Source organism: Marmota flaviventris, chromosome 11 (assembly GCF_047511675.1).
Source record: "Marmota flaviventris isolate mMarFla1 chromosome 11, mMarFla1.hap1, whole genome shotgun sequence".
NCBI lineage: Eukaryota > Metazoa > Chordata > Mammalia > Rodentia > Sciuridae > Marmota > Marmota flaviventris.
The window spans coordinates 59,017,963-59,034,410 of record NC_092508.1 but is presented as its reverse complement, the minus strand read 5'-3'; the positions used below and the strand labels follow the sequence as shown (position 1 = coordinate 59,034,410).

At 39.6% G+C, this 16,448-nt stretch overlaps 1 protein-coding gene across 3 annotated transcripts in view; it reads left to right on the top strand.

The window, feature by feature from the left end:
• Map3k20 (mitogen-activated protein kinase kinase kinase 20) overlaps positions 1-16,448 on the top strand; it is a 171,448-nt gene that overhangs the window by 145,826 nt on the left and 9,174 nt on the right. For all 3 annotated transcript variants that reach the window (XM_027946079.2, XM_071619067.1, XM_027946080.3), the window contains exons 17-18: positions 13,578-13,694; positions 15,965-16,039. In XM_027946079.2, the coding sequence (XP_027801880.1) occupies positions 13,578-13,694; positions 15,965-16,039 (192 nt within the window). The remainder of the gene's footprint in view (positions 1-13,577; positions 13,695-15,964; positions 16,040-16,448) is intronic.

Below are 16,448 nucleotides of genomic sequence, written 5' to 3'. Positions count from 1 at the left end.
CAATGCCAAGATGATAAATGTATAAAGAAGTCATTGGCCATTGGCATGGGTGAGATCAATCCGGAAAAACTTTTTTATTGAATCGAAGCTTGAAGAGGTTGATGGGAAACTGCAAAATAATTGCCTGAATATAATGTTTAAAGCTTATGCTTGGAGAACACTTTTTTATAAAGATCTGAAGTATTTTATAAATGTGTCCCTTTTGTCCCCTTAACATTTATGTGAGGTGCCCAAGGCACAGTATTGTCATCGCTTATTAGGAAAGAAAAAACAAGAGAAAGTGTGTGGCCAGCCTGGGGTGAGGTGAGGACAGAGGGGAGACCAGAAAGTATGACTTTGTTTTTGTCTTTGTATTAAATACGTGCTAGCTCTCATACCTGACCCAAGATATTTAAGCCATCTACAAACTGAAATGAAACAATCCCAGAATAGATCAACCACCCAATTATGCCAACCTGTGCCTTCACATTATAAAATACTATCTTATAAATGTGCTTGAATTGAAATTCTAACTCCCTATATGGAAATCCTGTTTCTTTGACCTATAAAGTTAGGATCCACCACCAAAAAAAAAAAAAAAAAAGAAAGAAAGAAAAAGAAAAAAGACAAAGAAGAAGATGAAGAAGAAAAAGTAAAAGACTTCCTCAAAACCTCAATTAACTGAGTAATGTACCCATCTCCCCAGAACAGATAGAGCCTCACATCCACCCCACTCTGTTACGACTAGGATGAGCACTGAGAGTAGGCTGGAGCTTTGGATGTTCTTCCCAAACCTGAGTTTGCAGATCAGAGACATTTGCTTGATATCACCTTTTCTTTCACAAGTAAATTGAGAGGTGTGTTCTAATAGGAACCTTTGGGAATAATGCCTGACAGTGACCTTATCATCAAACAGTGACTACATTTTCCCTTTGCCTTTGAGAAGGACTGGTAGCTAATACCCCTTAAAATTGGTTTGCTGTTTTAGCAACTTTAAGCCTATTAAGAGCAAACAGTGAAAGTATGATTATTATACACACAAACAAATAGATGCAGGGGAGAAATGCTTTCATTGTAAGATCTGTCAACCTTTTCTTCTAAAAATTCAAACTAGATTATTTTTCTTAACTTCATTTGACAACCAAATGGATCATGGCACAAAACAAGGCTGATTCACAGAATCTTGAAAAGCCTTCTGCGTTTGAGTGCCCTGTGCCCTCTCAAATATCAAGGGTCAGTGCAGTGACACCTCGTCCATGACCTTAGTCTTTACAGCTGTATCCCCTAGGGAACCAGGACCCAACCAGGCTCCAACAGCATGCTACAAGCATTCTCTCACAATCAAATGCCCTTTTTCACTTCTTTTTTTTTCTGAAACAACCTGACGGGGGGCAAAAATACATGATTGAACAAAAACTTCACTAGCAACTTAAATTAATAAGTGAGGGGCTTAGGGAGTAGCTCAGTGGTAGCACACTTGCCTAGGATGGGTGAGATTCTGGGTTCCATCCCCAGCACTGCCAAAAAAAATTAATAAATGAGAATGAGTTTTACTCAATTGACCTGTTTCTAGAGAGTAAAGTTATTTATTCATTTAAATAATATTGTATGTTGAGGCAGCCTAGAAGTTATGCAATCAGTCTGGCAGAAATAGGGTCATATTCAGCCTGAATGTCTCCCGTGTGAGGGGCAGGAAATGCCTGTGATAATTATTATTACCTGAACTTCTGGTTGACACTGCAGTGAGCATTTTGCAAACATTCTTTCATCATTAGAGCTCAACATGATGGGGAGCATCATTCCTGTATTAGCCTCCTCATGAGGAAAAACAGAGACGTGAAATTCCTCACCCAGTGTCCCCACCTGGTAAGGGAAAGATCCAGTTCCCAGGCTTAACCACTGTGTAATTATCACCTCTTTCTGGAAAGTACCATCATCCCCCAAAGTAGGTACATTGGTAATCAATATTTTTTTTTGTCAGTTAATAATACTACATTACCACAATTTTTGTTTTGTGTGGAAAGCGCCTTGTGTTTTGTAATCTAAAGCCTTTGACTTGGCACAAAAGGAAAGCAGCTTTCTGAATTTCAGGCAGCTTTGTGCACTCCCCAGGGTAGCAACCACCCTTTTTTATTGAAATATTCAGCTGCATAGAGTTTATTATTATATCTCTTATCAGCTCGCCAGTCAGGAATATTGATTCTCAAATTGCCAAGGGATAAACTATCAAATCACCCAGCAGTTTTCTCACCAAGATCTTTTTGAGACTTTGTGTCATAAAAATTCAAAAGCAGAGGAAGGAACTATTCGGGAGACCTCCATTGCTGGTGAGTGCTGAACAGTCAGACCTAGGTGAGTCCTTATTTCCCCGTGTCCCCAGTGAGACAAAGGAAACCTGACACAGCCCAGTTCCTGTGGGTCTGAACTGAACCCAGAGAAGAGGAGGGTGGAAGGAGACAGCACCCTGCCTCTCCCAAGACTCTCCAACAGTGGGCCCTAAAATAGGGGTCTGCTGCTGACATCAAACCATCCCTTCCAAATGGCTATCGCTTCTGATTTCCTTTTGAGAGGTATTTTGAGGGGTCAAGAGATCCAAGAAGAGAAAATGAGAGGAATGTTTTGAAGAGGTCGAAGCAGAATGATGATTCCCCTCAAAATGGACAGTTGTCTCTGGAGGACTTTCCCTTACTACCTTTCTCTCTCTTTCTCCATCCAGACTCCTCATTGTTAGCACCTGGCCCCTTCCCCACCCATCCGCCACCAGAAGAAATTCAATCAATAGTTCTGCTTCTCCAGTCGTTTCATCTATAGGTTAAAAATGCTGCATTTTACAAATGCTTCCCACTTGTATTGTGCTCTCAGGTCTTTATTAGATTGCTTGTAAAATGTTGCATTTAATAAACTTAATTGAATCTCCAGGCCCTTTCTCAGAGCACTATAAATATCAAAAACTGTCAAATAGAGCTTTTTTTCCTATTGTGTAATTTTTGTAAATGGATAGATAAACATGAATAAAATAACAGGGCACAAAGAAAAGGATTTTGTAAGGAAGTATAAAGCCAATACCTTTTGTAAATTTCAGAACAGCTTAAAGCAGAGCTTTTCTTCACTTCGATATATGTTGTATTTATTTAAAAAATCAGTGTAAGGAAGTTCATGTCTCATGATCAGCCATGCAGAGAGGCAGGGGACAGATGTACACAGACACATATCTTTGTGCCTAAGTATGTAAGCTTACAGTGGTAGGGTTTGAGGCCAGCCTCAGCAACTTAGTGAGACCTTATCTCAAAATTTTAAAATAGGGCTGAGCTGTGGCTCAGTGGTAGAGTGCCTCTGGGTTCACTCTCCAATGCTGGAAAAGAAGAAAAAGAAAGAAAACACAAGTTTTAGGGAAGAAGAAACAAGGAGGTAGTAGTCAAAGAGTACAAAGCTTGGATTATACAAGATGGTTAAGTCTCCAGGACCAGCTATACAGCACATCACCTATAGTTAAGGATACTGTATTGTATGCTTAAGATTTTGCTGAGAAGACATATTATTAAGTGTTCTTATCCCAAAAATAAAAACAATGATAATAATAAGAGAACGGGAAAAACTTTTGGAGGTTAATGGCATAGATTGTGGTGATGCTTTCACAAATGTTATCTCCACATTGATCAAGTTGCTTACCTTAAATATGACCTGCTTTTTGTATGTCACTCACACCTCTGTGGAGTGGTCTTTTGAAAAGAGAAATACAAGTTTTAATTGACAGCAAAGAAGCCAATGCAGCTCAGAATTTTACAATTGCATAACTCACCGCTGATTTCTAATTACAGTGTGGTGATGCACTCTGTCAGATGGGTTGGACAGCCGCCTATAGCACCAGAGCAGAGCTAGGCAAGGTCTCAGCACATGCCTGTGGATGGATTGACAGCCATGTGTACAGTTAGCATGCCAGGGAATGTCTAATGACTGGAGAAAATGGCCCTGATCTGTACATTTGCAGATTTCCATGGTGTAAATATTCCCATGGCTGATTTTAAATCTGATGTCATTGAAGTTGAAGTTGGGAAAAACTATGTGCAAATCTGCTTGAGAAAATAGTGATGTAGCATAGATGAGAAAACATAGGCTTGAGTAAAAATACAAACCCATTATTGCTGGTTTCCAGCTATACTAAGTGTAGTTAACTCAAAGAGAACTCTGGTCTCCTATGGAGTCCATTGCTGGCTTAGATCTCCTTGGGTCACTGTTGTCTCATATTATCACCTTGTTTGATACTGACCATATTGTAAAAATAATCAAAAACTGGGATTTGAGTTTGTGGAAAGTAAAACTAGAACTTATGGAGATAAAACAATTTAAATTTGTGGCTGACTTTTAAAAATGAGGAAAATGTCCTCATTGATAACTCCATGATGACAGGCACAGGTGTTGAAGTAGGTTTTCAAAAGCCTCTGAGGATCACTATAAGTTGTGCAGAGAAAACCTCTGTACTCATAGTGACTTGTGTTTTCTAAACCAAAAATTAGGTCTTGAGAATAATTGACTATAAAAGGGACAGATTATTTGAAGTAGAATTACAAGCACTATGTTGGGAAATCGAGGATGTGTGACAACTATTTCAATCCTAGACATCTGAATTGGAACTGAGAATAGCCCAGCTGGTAAGCAGTGCCTGCTACCTAGACCAGGGCTTTTTCAAAAACCATGTTTCTTGTCGTCACCCCTAGAGTAATGGAGGTGGGAAAAGAACTCAGTAGATAGAACAGCTGTTTTTTACATTTTGAGGGTCCTGGGTAAAAGCTTATTTGCAGCATATTTCCCAGTATTAAAAAAAAAATTAAACAGCACTTAGGTAAGCCAGGTCACCTTCTATAGTAGTTAAGAAACCCAGACTAAGACAAGTAGATTCTTTGTTATTCACAAATGAACAGCAAGACTTACTATTCTTGTTTTTGCAAGATGAATACCTAGTACCTTCCAATTTCAAATACAGTTTTAAAAAAACAGCCCTTCCCAAAGATGTCAACTAACATCTGAACCATTTTTGATAGTCAAGTGTGTAATGCATCCTATGAAAGTATCTCACTTGATTTGTTTCACTTTATTTTAATATCATCCCTAAGCCCCTTTTGCATACATAACTCCAATAACAACCCCCCAAAAGGCAACATAACAACCTTATCTCCACTGGTGTCTACTTGGCACCGATCTGCCCTGACCTTAGACACGAGCCATTGTTAAGGGTATAACGCATTTACATATTTTGCAATAAAACATCAGTTATTTGCATTACTGTGTCAAGTTTTATTTGATTCTTTCACCTAAAAATGACTCATTTTCCTTTCTTGTATTTTAAAAACCAACTACTCTAAGCTTGTTTGAGAATAATCAAAAATTGCCCATTTAGCTAGAAGTCATTTTCTTTTCAAAAGGCAAATGTTATTTAATCTTTCAGCTGTTCATTGTGCCATCATAAATACTTTCTTTTCAGCACAGTTGTGGGGACTGAAATGAGCCCACTAATTGCCTCCCATTTCGACTGACATGTGGTGGTTTAGTGGAAAGAGAACACAGCAGGGAGAAGGAAATAGGAGGCTGAGAAAATGAGAGCTAATTATTTTCACTGCCTCATGTCAGGCTCTGTGTCAGCCTTGTTTTTACAAACTGGAAGGTTTTAGCACTAAATAAAACAAACTGGCGTCATGTTTTTATATACTGGCAGTGTCATGGAAGCAGCTGCACATCTCAAAGACAATATAATGCCTGCGTTCGCATGGACACCATCTGACAGACACTGTGAGCCACGGCTAATGAGGATATCACAGTGGTGCCAAAGTGAAAGGTGCTGAATTATGTATGATCCTGCATCGGTGCAGCAATAGTCCTGTACATCATTATGAGACATTGTTTTGCTGAAGAGATTAAAACATTCTTAGTTCCAGACCCTGCAACCTACACACGCTGAAAGAGGTTATTAATGGAATTTTTAGGGAGAGTTTCTTGTGGATTTCTTTGGGGTTGAAAAACAGATCTCATGGGACAAAGCCGTGGTGGGTCATGACACTGTATAGATAAAGAAGAGAAGCAAATTAACCATACTTGTATTATCTTCCTTTTAAAGGCAGCATAATAAAATATAGTGGAGCAGGGTGATACTTAATGATAAATAACCCAGGTGCTATCACGGGATGCTCCACTCTCCCGCCTTTAACACAGCGGGTTTCGGCAGCTGAGCTAGATAATAGCAACGCATGCAAAGGAGCCTTCCGGGGCCTCAATCTCAACATCTCACTGCTGTTAACACCAGCCTGACCAATATTTTTATCTTGCTTTTATTTCATCTGGCATTACTTTTTAACATTTCGCAACAGTCAGTTGTCTGCTATGACTCTTGACTTTGTTTCCCCCTCTTGAATCTTGAAAAGTTTATTCCCACCGCTCTATTTTGTGTTTAAAAGTATCTCCACGGTACAGGTCTTTTTGCTGGAACCCTGGTATTCTCAAGTGATTTTGTTTTCTCCATTCATGGGAGGAGAGGAGGGGGTGGGGATTTTGAAAACCAGTGTCTCTAAGATTAGACTTGATGTACCCAGGACTTGAATTCCACCTCCCTCAAGCTAAATGGCCTTGCTGCAGATCTCTCTGGTTTGTGAGGCTCAGTGTCCTCATCTGTAAAATGGGGACAGCATTCTCTAGAACAGTGTAAGGCTGAGGGTTAATAATGTACCCAAATCTCAAAAGCGTGATGCCAGGCAGATACAAGTACATACTGTAAAATTTTAATCTGTGGTGATAGACATGGGGCTAGTGGGCCACTTGGTTGTAGAGGGGGCTGCCTGGGAAGAGGCTGAGAGAACATTCTAGGGCACTGGGAATGACTTGCTTGTTTTGTTGGTCACCCAGGTGTATACATTTGTCAAAACTCAGTGAATTGTGCACTTAAAGATCTGCATGTCTACTTCTGACATCACTTGGAATGACAAAAGAATTTTAAACTGCTCACAAAGTGTGTGACAGTGATTTCTCACAAAGAGATACTTAATTTAGCATGAACTGAGTGTTGTTTAGGATTTTATCTTCTCAGGGTAAGAGTTTCTGTTTTCTTTGGCCAGGAATCTTAATTCAGAATTCTTTTTTGACAAAATTGGCATTCCTGAAGCTGATCAATAAGGATGAATCTCATCCTCCATGAACTACAGACTTGCCCCTAAAATTATCCAGGTATTTCAACAGCTTCCCAGAGAAATATACACATCCTGGTCACCCATCAGAATTGTCCTATTTTTCTTCAGTTTCAAATGTACAACTTCCTTCTCCCCAGCAAAATTCCATTAGTTTATTGAAGATTTGTGTGGAGGGGCAGATTTTCTAGCTAGTGGGAAGTTTCAGGTAACTGGTTTTTGCTACAACAAGCCCTAGCAAAAGCACATCCCAGTGCCCAACTTTGCTCCTCGGCCAGGGCCTCTTCCCTATGGATTAGTAATTGGCACTCTCCAGAAAGCTGTGTCAAGATACATAGTTGAGGGCTGATGCTGTGGCTCAGTGGCAGAGCACTTGCCTAGCATGTGTGAGGTACTGGGTTCGATTCTCAAGACCACATATAAATGAATAAAATAAAGGTCCATTGACAACAAAAAAATATTTTTTAAAAAAGATACACATTTGAACAGTGCAAATGGAGGGAAAATTGGCTATGCTAGACTTCACAGAGATAGTATTTCATCTCTGCCATGGAGCCCCAGAGAGGAATTCACCAAGAGAATTTGGACTATTTGTGATTTTTGCCTTTCACATTAACTTGGGATTCCTGGCACTGTTGTTCATCCTTTTTTTTAACCTATAACAAGGGAAAGTTCAGGATTCAAAAAAATCTGAGAATAAGTGCTATAATTTTGGATCTGGCATGCCCAATGGTCTATGTGTTAGAGGCTTGTTCCTCAGCTTGGAGATGTGAGAGGTGGTGTGGTGAGCGGTGGGACCTAGTGGGAGGTCTTCAGGTCATTAAAGGTGTGTCTTCATAAGGGATTGTAGGATCCTGGTCTCTGTCTTTGCTCTCTGGCCATAAGGTGAATGGTTTTATTCCACCACATATTTTGGTCATGAGGTTTTGCTTTGCCATAGGCCCAGAAGCAACAGGGCCAACTGATCATGGGCAGAAACTTCCAAAACTTTGAACCAAAATAACCCTTTTCTCTTTATAAGCTGATTATCTGAGGCATTTGTTACAGTTATGGAAAGCTAACTAGCACAGGAAACCTGCTCTTCATGGCACCAGGAAACTGCATTAGGTTGACCTCAACCCACCGTTTGCTACCTGTGTGATTATCTCATCTCTCTGTGCTTCAACTTCTTTGACTAAGACTCTGGCTGTCAATCACGTTGAATAGCCACTGTACCTCCAGACATCTGATGGTCTGATGAGGACTGCTAAAGCAGAGAAGGGCAGAATTGGTGTTATAGGACCCATCTATGTAAGGAGAAAAATGTATTCTATTTATTTCCTAAAACAAGTCACTGTTACGTTGCCACTTAGCTACACCTCTTTTCTACAACACTGGTCATTCCCTGGTGTCAGGATTATTCAGACTCCTGCCCAAGTAAGATACTCTGACCCAGCCTGCCTACTCTGGCATGATCCTTAGTATAGACGACCCTTTACACTATTCTGCCCACCAACGCTCCTTTGCTCTTTGTCTCATTCTCTTACATCATTGCTTGGTGACAGGCTGGCTAGTCTAGAGAGCTAATTGGAGCTATGTTGATGACCATACTGGAAACAATAATAATTACTCCTTTTTGAGTTCCTAATTTGGCTCTGACACAATGCTAGGTACTGCATTTATATTATTTCATTAAATCATCACCCAATATAACAACCCACTTGTGAATAATAAAAAATACTGAGATTCAGAATAGTTATATAAGTTCATTATGGCTAAGGGGGGAAAACTAGGAGTCGAACCCAGATAAAGGAGCTTCAAACTTGTGGTCTTCTACCTTGCCCTCCATGTTCCCACAATAAGGCCTTAATATATCATCTTTTCCCAGATTGTTCCCATTTTAATAGGAATACTCAATGTCTTAATCCAATTGGGTGAATAAGACAGACATTTCAGACTTTCAGGGATGAGGTGGTTTGGGAAAAGGAATCCTTCAGGGACCCCGTGGGCTCTCTCAGAATCCGGAGCTGTCTGCTTTTGATTTGTGCCTGTCGGGATAGAGAGTTGTTCACAGATGGCCAAAGTTACCCTTGAGAATCTCCCATTCAAAAAAAAAAACCCCATGTTTTTCACTCATATCAAGCCAAAATCAACACCAGCTCACCCTGGTAGAAGTGCATATTTTTTATTTCAGAGCCCACCAGGCTACCAGGCCTCTATCATGACTAATAAGCAACTGTGCAAGTAAAATCCTGCATTAGGCTCATAAACATGTGGAACTATGACTTTTAGTGACATTGTTGGTGATTTAATTCATCTTGTTTTGACAGTTTCTCAGGGATGAGTTGGTCAAGAACTTGGAATTTAGTAGTAACCTGTGGACAATCCTCACTGACAATTTATGACTCACCAGGTGGCCAAAATGCCAAGGATACCTGAGGTTAATTTGAAACTGAGAAAAATTTAAGGAATTCTGTTGCTTCATTTGTGGATTACTTTTCTAAGCTAAGAAATTCTTAGGAATATGTCAAGGCTTTGGCATGTTAAGTCAGTGCTTTAGGTGAAAGCAATGTAGTCCCTTTTACTCAGCTTTCTAATAAGCGATACCTACTTTTTTTTTTTTTTAGAGAGAGAGAGAATTTTTTAATATTTGGTTTTTTTTAGTTTTCAGTGTACACAACATCTTTATTTTATTTATTTATTTATTTAATGTGGTGCCGAGGATCAAACCCAGTGCCCCGCGCTTGCCAGGCGAGCACACTACCGCTTGAGCCACATCCCCAGCCCCAATGTTACCTACTTTTTAATGAAATGGATAATGCCCCCCTGTCTTATACCTTCCTTGATGACAGTTTTATTGCTTCTATAACTACCTTATGTTTCAGTTAAAAGGCTTTCTTTCAAATAAGAGGAAAAGAGAGTTTAAAAAAATAAAAGATCTGGCTGGGGTTGTGGCTCAGTGGTATAGTGCTTGCCTAGCATGTGTGAGGCACTGGGTTAGATCCTAAGCACCACATACAAATACATAAAATTAAGGTCCATCAACAACTTTAAAAAAAAAAAAAGTTTAGGGGCTGGGATGTGGCTCAAGCTGTATTGCGCTCGCCTGGCGTGCGTGCGGCCCGGGTTCGATCCTCAGCACCACATACAAACAAAGATGTTGTGTCCGCCGAAAACTAATAAATAAGTATTAAAAAAAAATTTAAAAAAAAAAAAAGTTTAAATAAATAAATAAATAAAAGATCTATAACCCTCTTATTTGGATCGGTGTCCCTCTGAGTTGGCTTGGGGAACAGGGAAGCCGCTGCTGGCCTTCTGGGTTTTTGTTGTTGTTGTTTTATCAGCAAAATCTTCTCAGCTCCTTCTCCCTCCTGTCTGTTGTGAATGGCTCCTCCCTTGAAGTCTGGCAAAACCACTCATTGAGTCCTGCCCCCCACCCCTTCTGATTGCCCTTCTCCATTAGGGTCTTCTCCAACTTTGGAGTCAGGTGGCCTTGGCTGCCCTAATCCCACCTCCACCATTTACTGGCCAAGAAACCCAGGGAAGTTTCTCAATTTGTCTGAGCCTCATTTTTCTCATCATTCAAAGGGGAAATAGGCCTGACTTGAGGGTTCTCATGAATACCAAATAAACTAGCATGATGTAAGTACCCAGCAGTATACACAGAGCATAGTAAGCCCTCCAAATGTGAGGATCCTCCCACCAGCCCCTCTTAACATGGCGCTCCTCAGACAGCACGCCAGGGGGCTCTGATTTGGAGTATGAGGTCAAGGAAGAGCACCAGGGTTAGGAGCCTGTCAGGAGCCCGGGCATTACACACAGTTCAAAGTCTTTAGACTGTGCTTTTGTCTAATGTAATTCCCAAACTTGACAGGATAAAGAAACAGAACTAAGTAAACTTAAGACCTTTTATTCCAGCCCTGCTTGGAGGAGGCCCTCTCCATTTCAGAGAAGAGCAGTCGTGACACCAAACAGTCATTATCCTGCCCAGTTATCTCAGGGTCCACGTTGCCTGGGTAGCAGTGGCTCCACAACAAAGAAGTATTGAGAGATTTGTCAATTCTCAGCCACTAATTTGACTTCTGTAAGACTAGAGCTGGGTTTTTATTTTACTGAACTAACCTTTTCTTTCACTAATTGGCTCTCCATCTTGTGAATGTGGCTGGGCAAAAAGGATCCGTCCCCTCAGACGTAAGCCCCACTTGTGCAATTGGTCCAGAGCCTCCCCCAAAACATCAGCCTCCCCCAGCTTCTGTTTGAGCCAACAGGTTTTCAACAACCTCTTTGTTGATCCTCTTCCATGAGAATTGTGTCTGAGCTTGCTCTAAGAAACATCCCAGGCCCACTCTTAGGAGTGTTTTCTAGTTTCAGTATGTGAAGTGCTTGGTCCATTTTCCTTAATCTCTCAGAATCCTTCATTTAAAAAAAAAAAAATTGTAAAAGAGATGTGAATTCACAGTCCAGGGGTCAAATTTGGTACAAAGACACAGGTTAATATTTCCTTTGGATTGCATACAATGTTTACCTTCCAACATTTTTATTACTAAATTATTCATAGAGCAAAGCTAAAAGAATTTTATAGTGAACCCTCCTATATGCATCCCAAATTCAGTCCTTATCATGTCACTATGCTTACCTAGCTATCTAACAATCCTTATTTTTTAAATTCCTTTCAAAGTCATTTGCAGACATCAGTACATTTCCTCCTAAGTACTTCAGTATGCCAGAATTCAATAAGAAGTGCACACATCTCAAGGTCACATTCATTGAGTTTTGACCAGTGCCTCCTCCAGCGTAACCCTAACATGCATTAACAGAGCGCAACCAGCCCGGGGAGTTTTCTCATACCCATCCCAGTTACTCTTCATTGGCAGAGGCAACCATCTTCTGATTTCCATCATAGATTAATTTTGTTCAGAATGTAATATAAATGGAGTCCTTAATATGTTCTCTTTTGTGCAATACTTGAGTGTATTTTGTGTAATACTTTGAGATGTATCCATGTTGCATACCTCAGTAATTTGCTCCTGTGTATCACTAAGGAGTAATCCATTCCATGAGTATACCACAGTTTATCCATTCTCCTTTTGATGGACAGTTAGCCTACTTCCAGTTCTTTGTCTATTGGGATAAAGCTCTTAAGAACACACTTAGATCTAAGTCTTTTTCATTTATCTTGGGTAAATACCTCCTAGAAGCAGAATTCCTGACCATAAAATAGGTATATATTTAGTTTTATAACAAATTGCCCAAACTGCAATTTATTGGGTGATTTTACACCATTTATATTCCTACCAGTGATGTATGAGCATTCCAATGGCTCCAAATCCTTGTCATTGTTTGATGTTATTGACCTTGGCCATTCTGGTGGTGGTAGTGGTGGTGGTACCTCATTGTGTTTTAATTTGTATTCCCCTGGTGGTCAATAATGTAAAATGCTTTTTTGTCACATTCACTACATTATTGAAAATTCAATTGACATAGCATCACTTAAAAATTAAGTTTTACATAAGAACCCAGATTTCCAAGATTATCATAAAACATTTAAGGGCCTAACAAAACTGGACTCCTGTTCCCACTTGGGAACAATCAACAGAAGCTGTAGTGGCTGTGCCTTTAGGGCAACTGCTCTTCAGCTCCCAGAGTCCCTAACCCTCCACCCTGCTCCCCAGTTGTCAGTTCCCACATGCATCACATTGGCAATATGTTTTCCTCCCTGTTAAGAGAAAAGTGAGCTATTTCTTGAACCCATGTCATTATCAATACTGGGAAAATTAAAGGTAGACCAAAAGGGCCATATGGAGGAAAATCATATTTCTTTGTGGCAATAAGAAAATATTCCTATGTTTAATGTGTAAATCAAATGGATCTAAGCTAGAGAGAGAAAAGAAAAAGGTAGGTTAATGGGGTGCGGGGAGGCTCATAAGATCTGTAGAGGTGATGAGCCAGGTGGAGGTGGAAAGGAGAGCGGGGGGAAATACTGAGGTTTGGTATTGGCCAAATTGTATTGTTATATTATGTACATGTACAAATATGTAACAACAGATCCCACTATTATGTCTAACTATAATGTACTAGTGGAAATATGGGGAAAAAATTAAAATAAATGGATCTATTTTGAAAGGGTACACTTTGAGACTCTAATGAAACTGCCTGGCCTCACTTATTTTTATTAGCTGCTTGGCCCCATTAGCGTTTGGGGTTTGCAACACCTAAATAGAACACTTGAACTGATAAATCATGTCTCAAGGCTGCACTAACTGGGGATTATTTAGATATACAAAGGGATCTAATTTCACATCCTCATATTGAAAAAGGATTTAAAAAAAAAAAAACACTCCTCCCATAATAATTTATTTAGACTACTTGGTGTGTTATAAAACATAGAGACTAAAAAAAAAAAAAATTGTTTCACTTTCTCAATTCTGTAATTTTGCTTTTTAATTCCAGGATTGTAAGTGGAAAATGTATATGGAGATGGATGGGGATGAAATTGCAATAACCTACATAAAAGATGTGACATTCAACACTAACCTACCTGATGCAGAGATTTTGAAGATGACAAAGGTAAGGTTCTATTTACAGCTTAAAAGCTTTTTTGAATTCACAGATATCAAACAAAGACATTAAAATACCCAGCAGTGAGCTTTTGTGCATGTCGATGCTCACATCAGCTCAGCCTCAAGCTGGCTCTTGAAAGGCACATTTTATTTAGCAGATTGAGACTATAATAGTTTTTTGTTAAAATTCCACTTATGCTGTGTGAACTAAAAAAGCACTGTAAAAAAAAAAGAATCGTTTAATTTTTTAAATTTCCTTTTACATTTCTTTATGCTTACTCTATCATTATTAAAAGAAAGAAAATGTTATTGATGAAAATATTTACTTCAATTGGGATTGTTTTAAACTTCAGAAAACTTGTCAGGAGGAAGACTTTTCTTGAAGGACTGAGATGAGGCTATTTCTGAGGGACACTTTAAAGTCTTAATGGCTTCTTTGCCATTAAGGAAGGAATTTATTGTGTGTGTGTGTGTGTGTGTGTGTATGTGTGTATGTGTGTGTGTGTGTTGCTGGGGATTGAACCCAGGGCCTTGTGCATGCAAGGAAAACACTCTACCAACTGAGCTATGTCCCCAGCCCTGCACCTAGGAATTCCTGAAGTACTGAGAACATGTTACCACTCCAAAGTGGTATGAAGCAAGCCATAGAAACACAGAAGAGAGACTTGCAGAAGTGCTTCGCTGGCTCCTCAGAATGGAAAACATTTCCATTCCGTCCCAACCATACTGAAAAACATACACGTGACACTTTAATTGTAGAAGGGCAACAACTTCAGGCAAAGAACAGTGGGACAATTGCCCGAGCCTCTAGTAACCGTTAACTCCAGGACACCAGTGACTGTGTATTTGTTTTCAGGGAAGCAAATGGGACTTGTCACAGAAAACCAGGGTACAAAAACACAAGTAGAACAGAAAAATGAGTGTTCAGAGCCACAGCACTAGACTTGTAAATGCGTTCTCCTGTTCTACACAGGCATGAGATTGCTAAACACCCAAGTCCTTTTAATATAGGAGCAGACTCATCATCAAGCACACTGACTTAATGTTCGTTGTTGGATTCCTTTGCATAACTGGAAGGTACTTCAGTGGCATTATTTATCTGTCAAGGTTATGATTTAATTTTAACTTTTTTGATGCTGTGGGGGCATATTATTTTGATGTTTCTTGAAGACAGGAAGTATAGATGCTTTTTCATAAAACTGAATACAGATGTTTCGGTTATACTACCATATATGCAACATCGCATACCAATATTGACAAGGCTCATAGGAAAAATAAGATTGGGCAGACCATTCAAAATGTGTACAACATTTTAACACCAACAGAAGTAATAATAATCCTAATTAAAAAAAAACACAGACTCAGTAGCACAGGCCTATAGTCCCAGCTACTTGGGAGGCTCAGGTAGATATTGCAAGTTTGAGACCAGCGTGAGCAATTATCAAGCACATTTCTGTACCCAACTCAGACAGTCATTGTTTTGTAGCTTTAAACCTGGAGGGACAACAGAATGGGAGCAGAAGGCAACTCACTTCTATAAGGATTATTTTAATCAAAATTAACATAGGATCCAAGGTACAGGCTTCTTCTCTAATCCTTTGTTGTTTTTTATTAAATTTTATTTATTCTAATTTGTTATATATGACAGCAAAATGCAATTCAATTTATATTCCACAACTAGAGCACAATTTTTCATGTCTCTGGTTGTATACAAAGTAGAGTCACAACATTTGTGTTTTCATACATATACTTAAGGTAATTATGTCCATCTCATTCCACTGTCTTTCCTACCCCCACACAGCCATGGTGTCTTTATTTGTACGCATAGCTTTGCAGGATAACCTGACAGAGGGGATGCTCAGGGATTGTCGGTACCTCTGTACCAGCTACTGCCCAAGGAAGACACTTCCCGGTCTTCTCATATTATTATGGCTCTCTCTTAATTTTGAGAAAACTTTCTGCTGATGCTTCAAACATGAGCATGAATGAACAGCTAATAATAGGACTGAGTGATAGTGAATGTTATATCACAAAAGAGGAGACTGTGGGAAACAGGACTAGCTGTTTACAAATGTGTGAAAGGATGTTTTATTTAAAAAAAAAACAAACAAAAAAACCCAGAACATTAGTGTGTTTTGAACCAAAATGACTTCTATGTTAATCTGATACTATATCCCTATCTTCCAACTGTGTATGGCACAACTGGCCTCAAAGAAACACCCTATAGCCGAGCAAGTTGTATTGCGGTACCATTCTACCCTGACTTTTGTTTTCCAGCCACCATTTGTAATGGAGAAGTGGATTGTAGGAATTGTGAAAAACCTGACCGTGGAGTGCACTGTCACATATGAGGTAAGCTCCTGGGGAGGAAGGCTGGTGGCTCCACCATCAGGTAGTAGGTGAGGATTCATCAGGTCTCTCTGAGTGCACCTCGCTTACTGGAAGACACATGATTTAACCAGCACAATTATGGAGATTAATGTAACTTCTCTAACGAAGTGTTGGGAAGAAAAGAGAACAGGATAAAGTACCTAGATAGAGGTTGGGGAACCCTTCACCCATTTATTCTTTGACTGAATGTAGTAAGTTAGGAATGAGAAATGCCAAAGAGGGATTGAAACAGATTTTGGCCTTCTTGGAACTAAGAGTTTAGGGTGAGAAGATCAGTGATTCTTCAAAAGACAATTCCCACTCCACCTGGGAAAAGAGTGCATTTATCAAAAACAGATGAACAGTTGGGTGCAGTGGTACATGTCTGTAA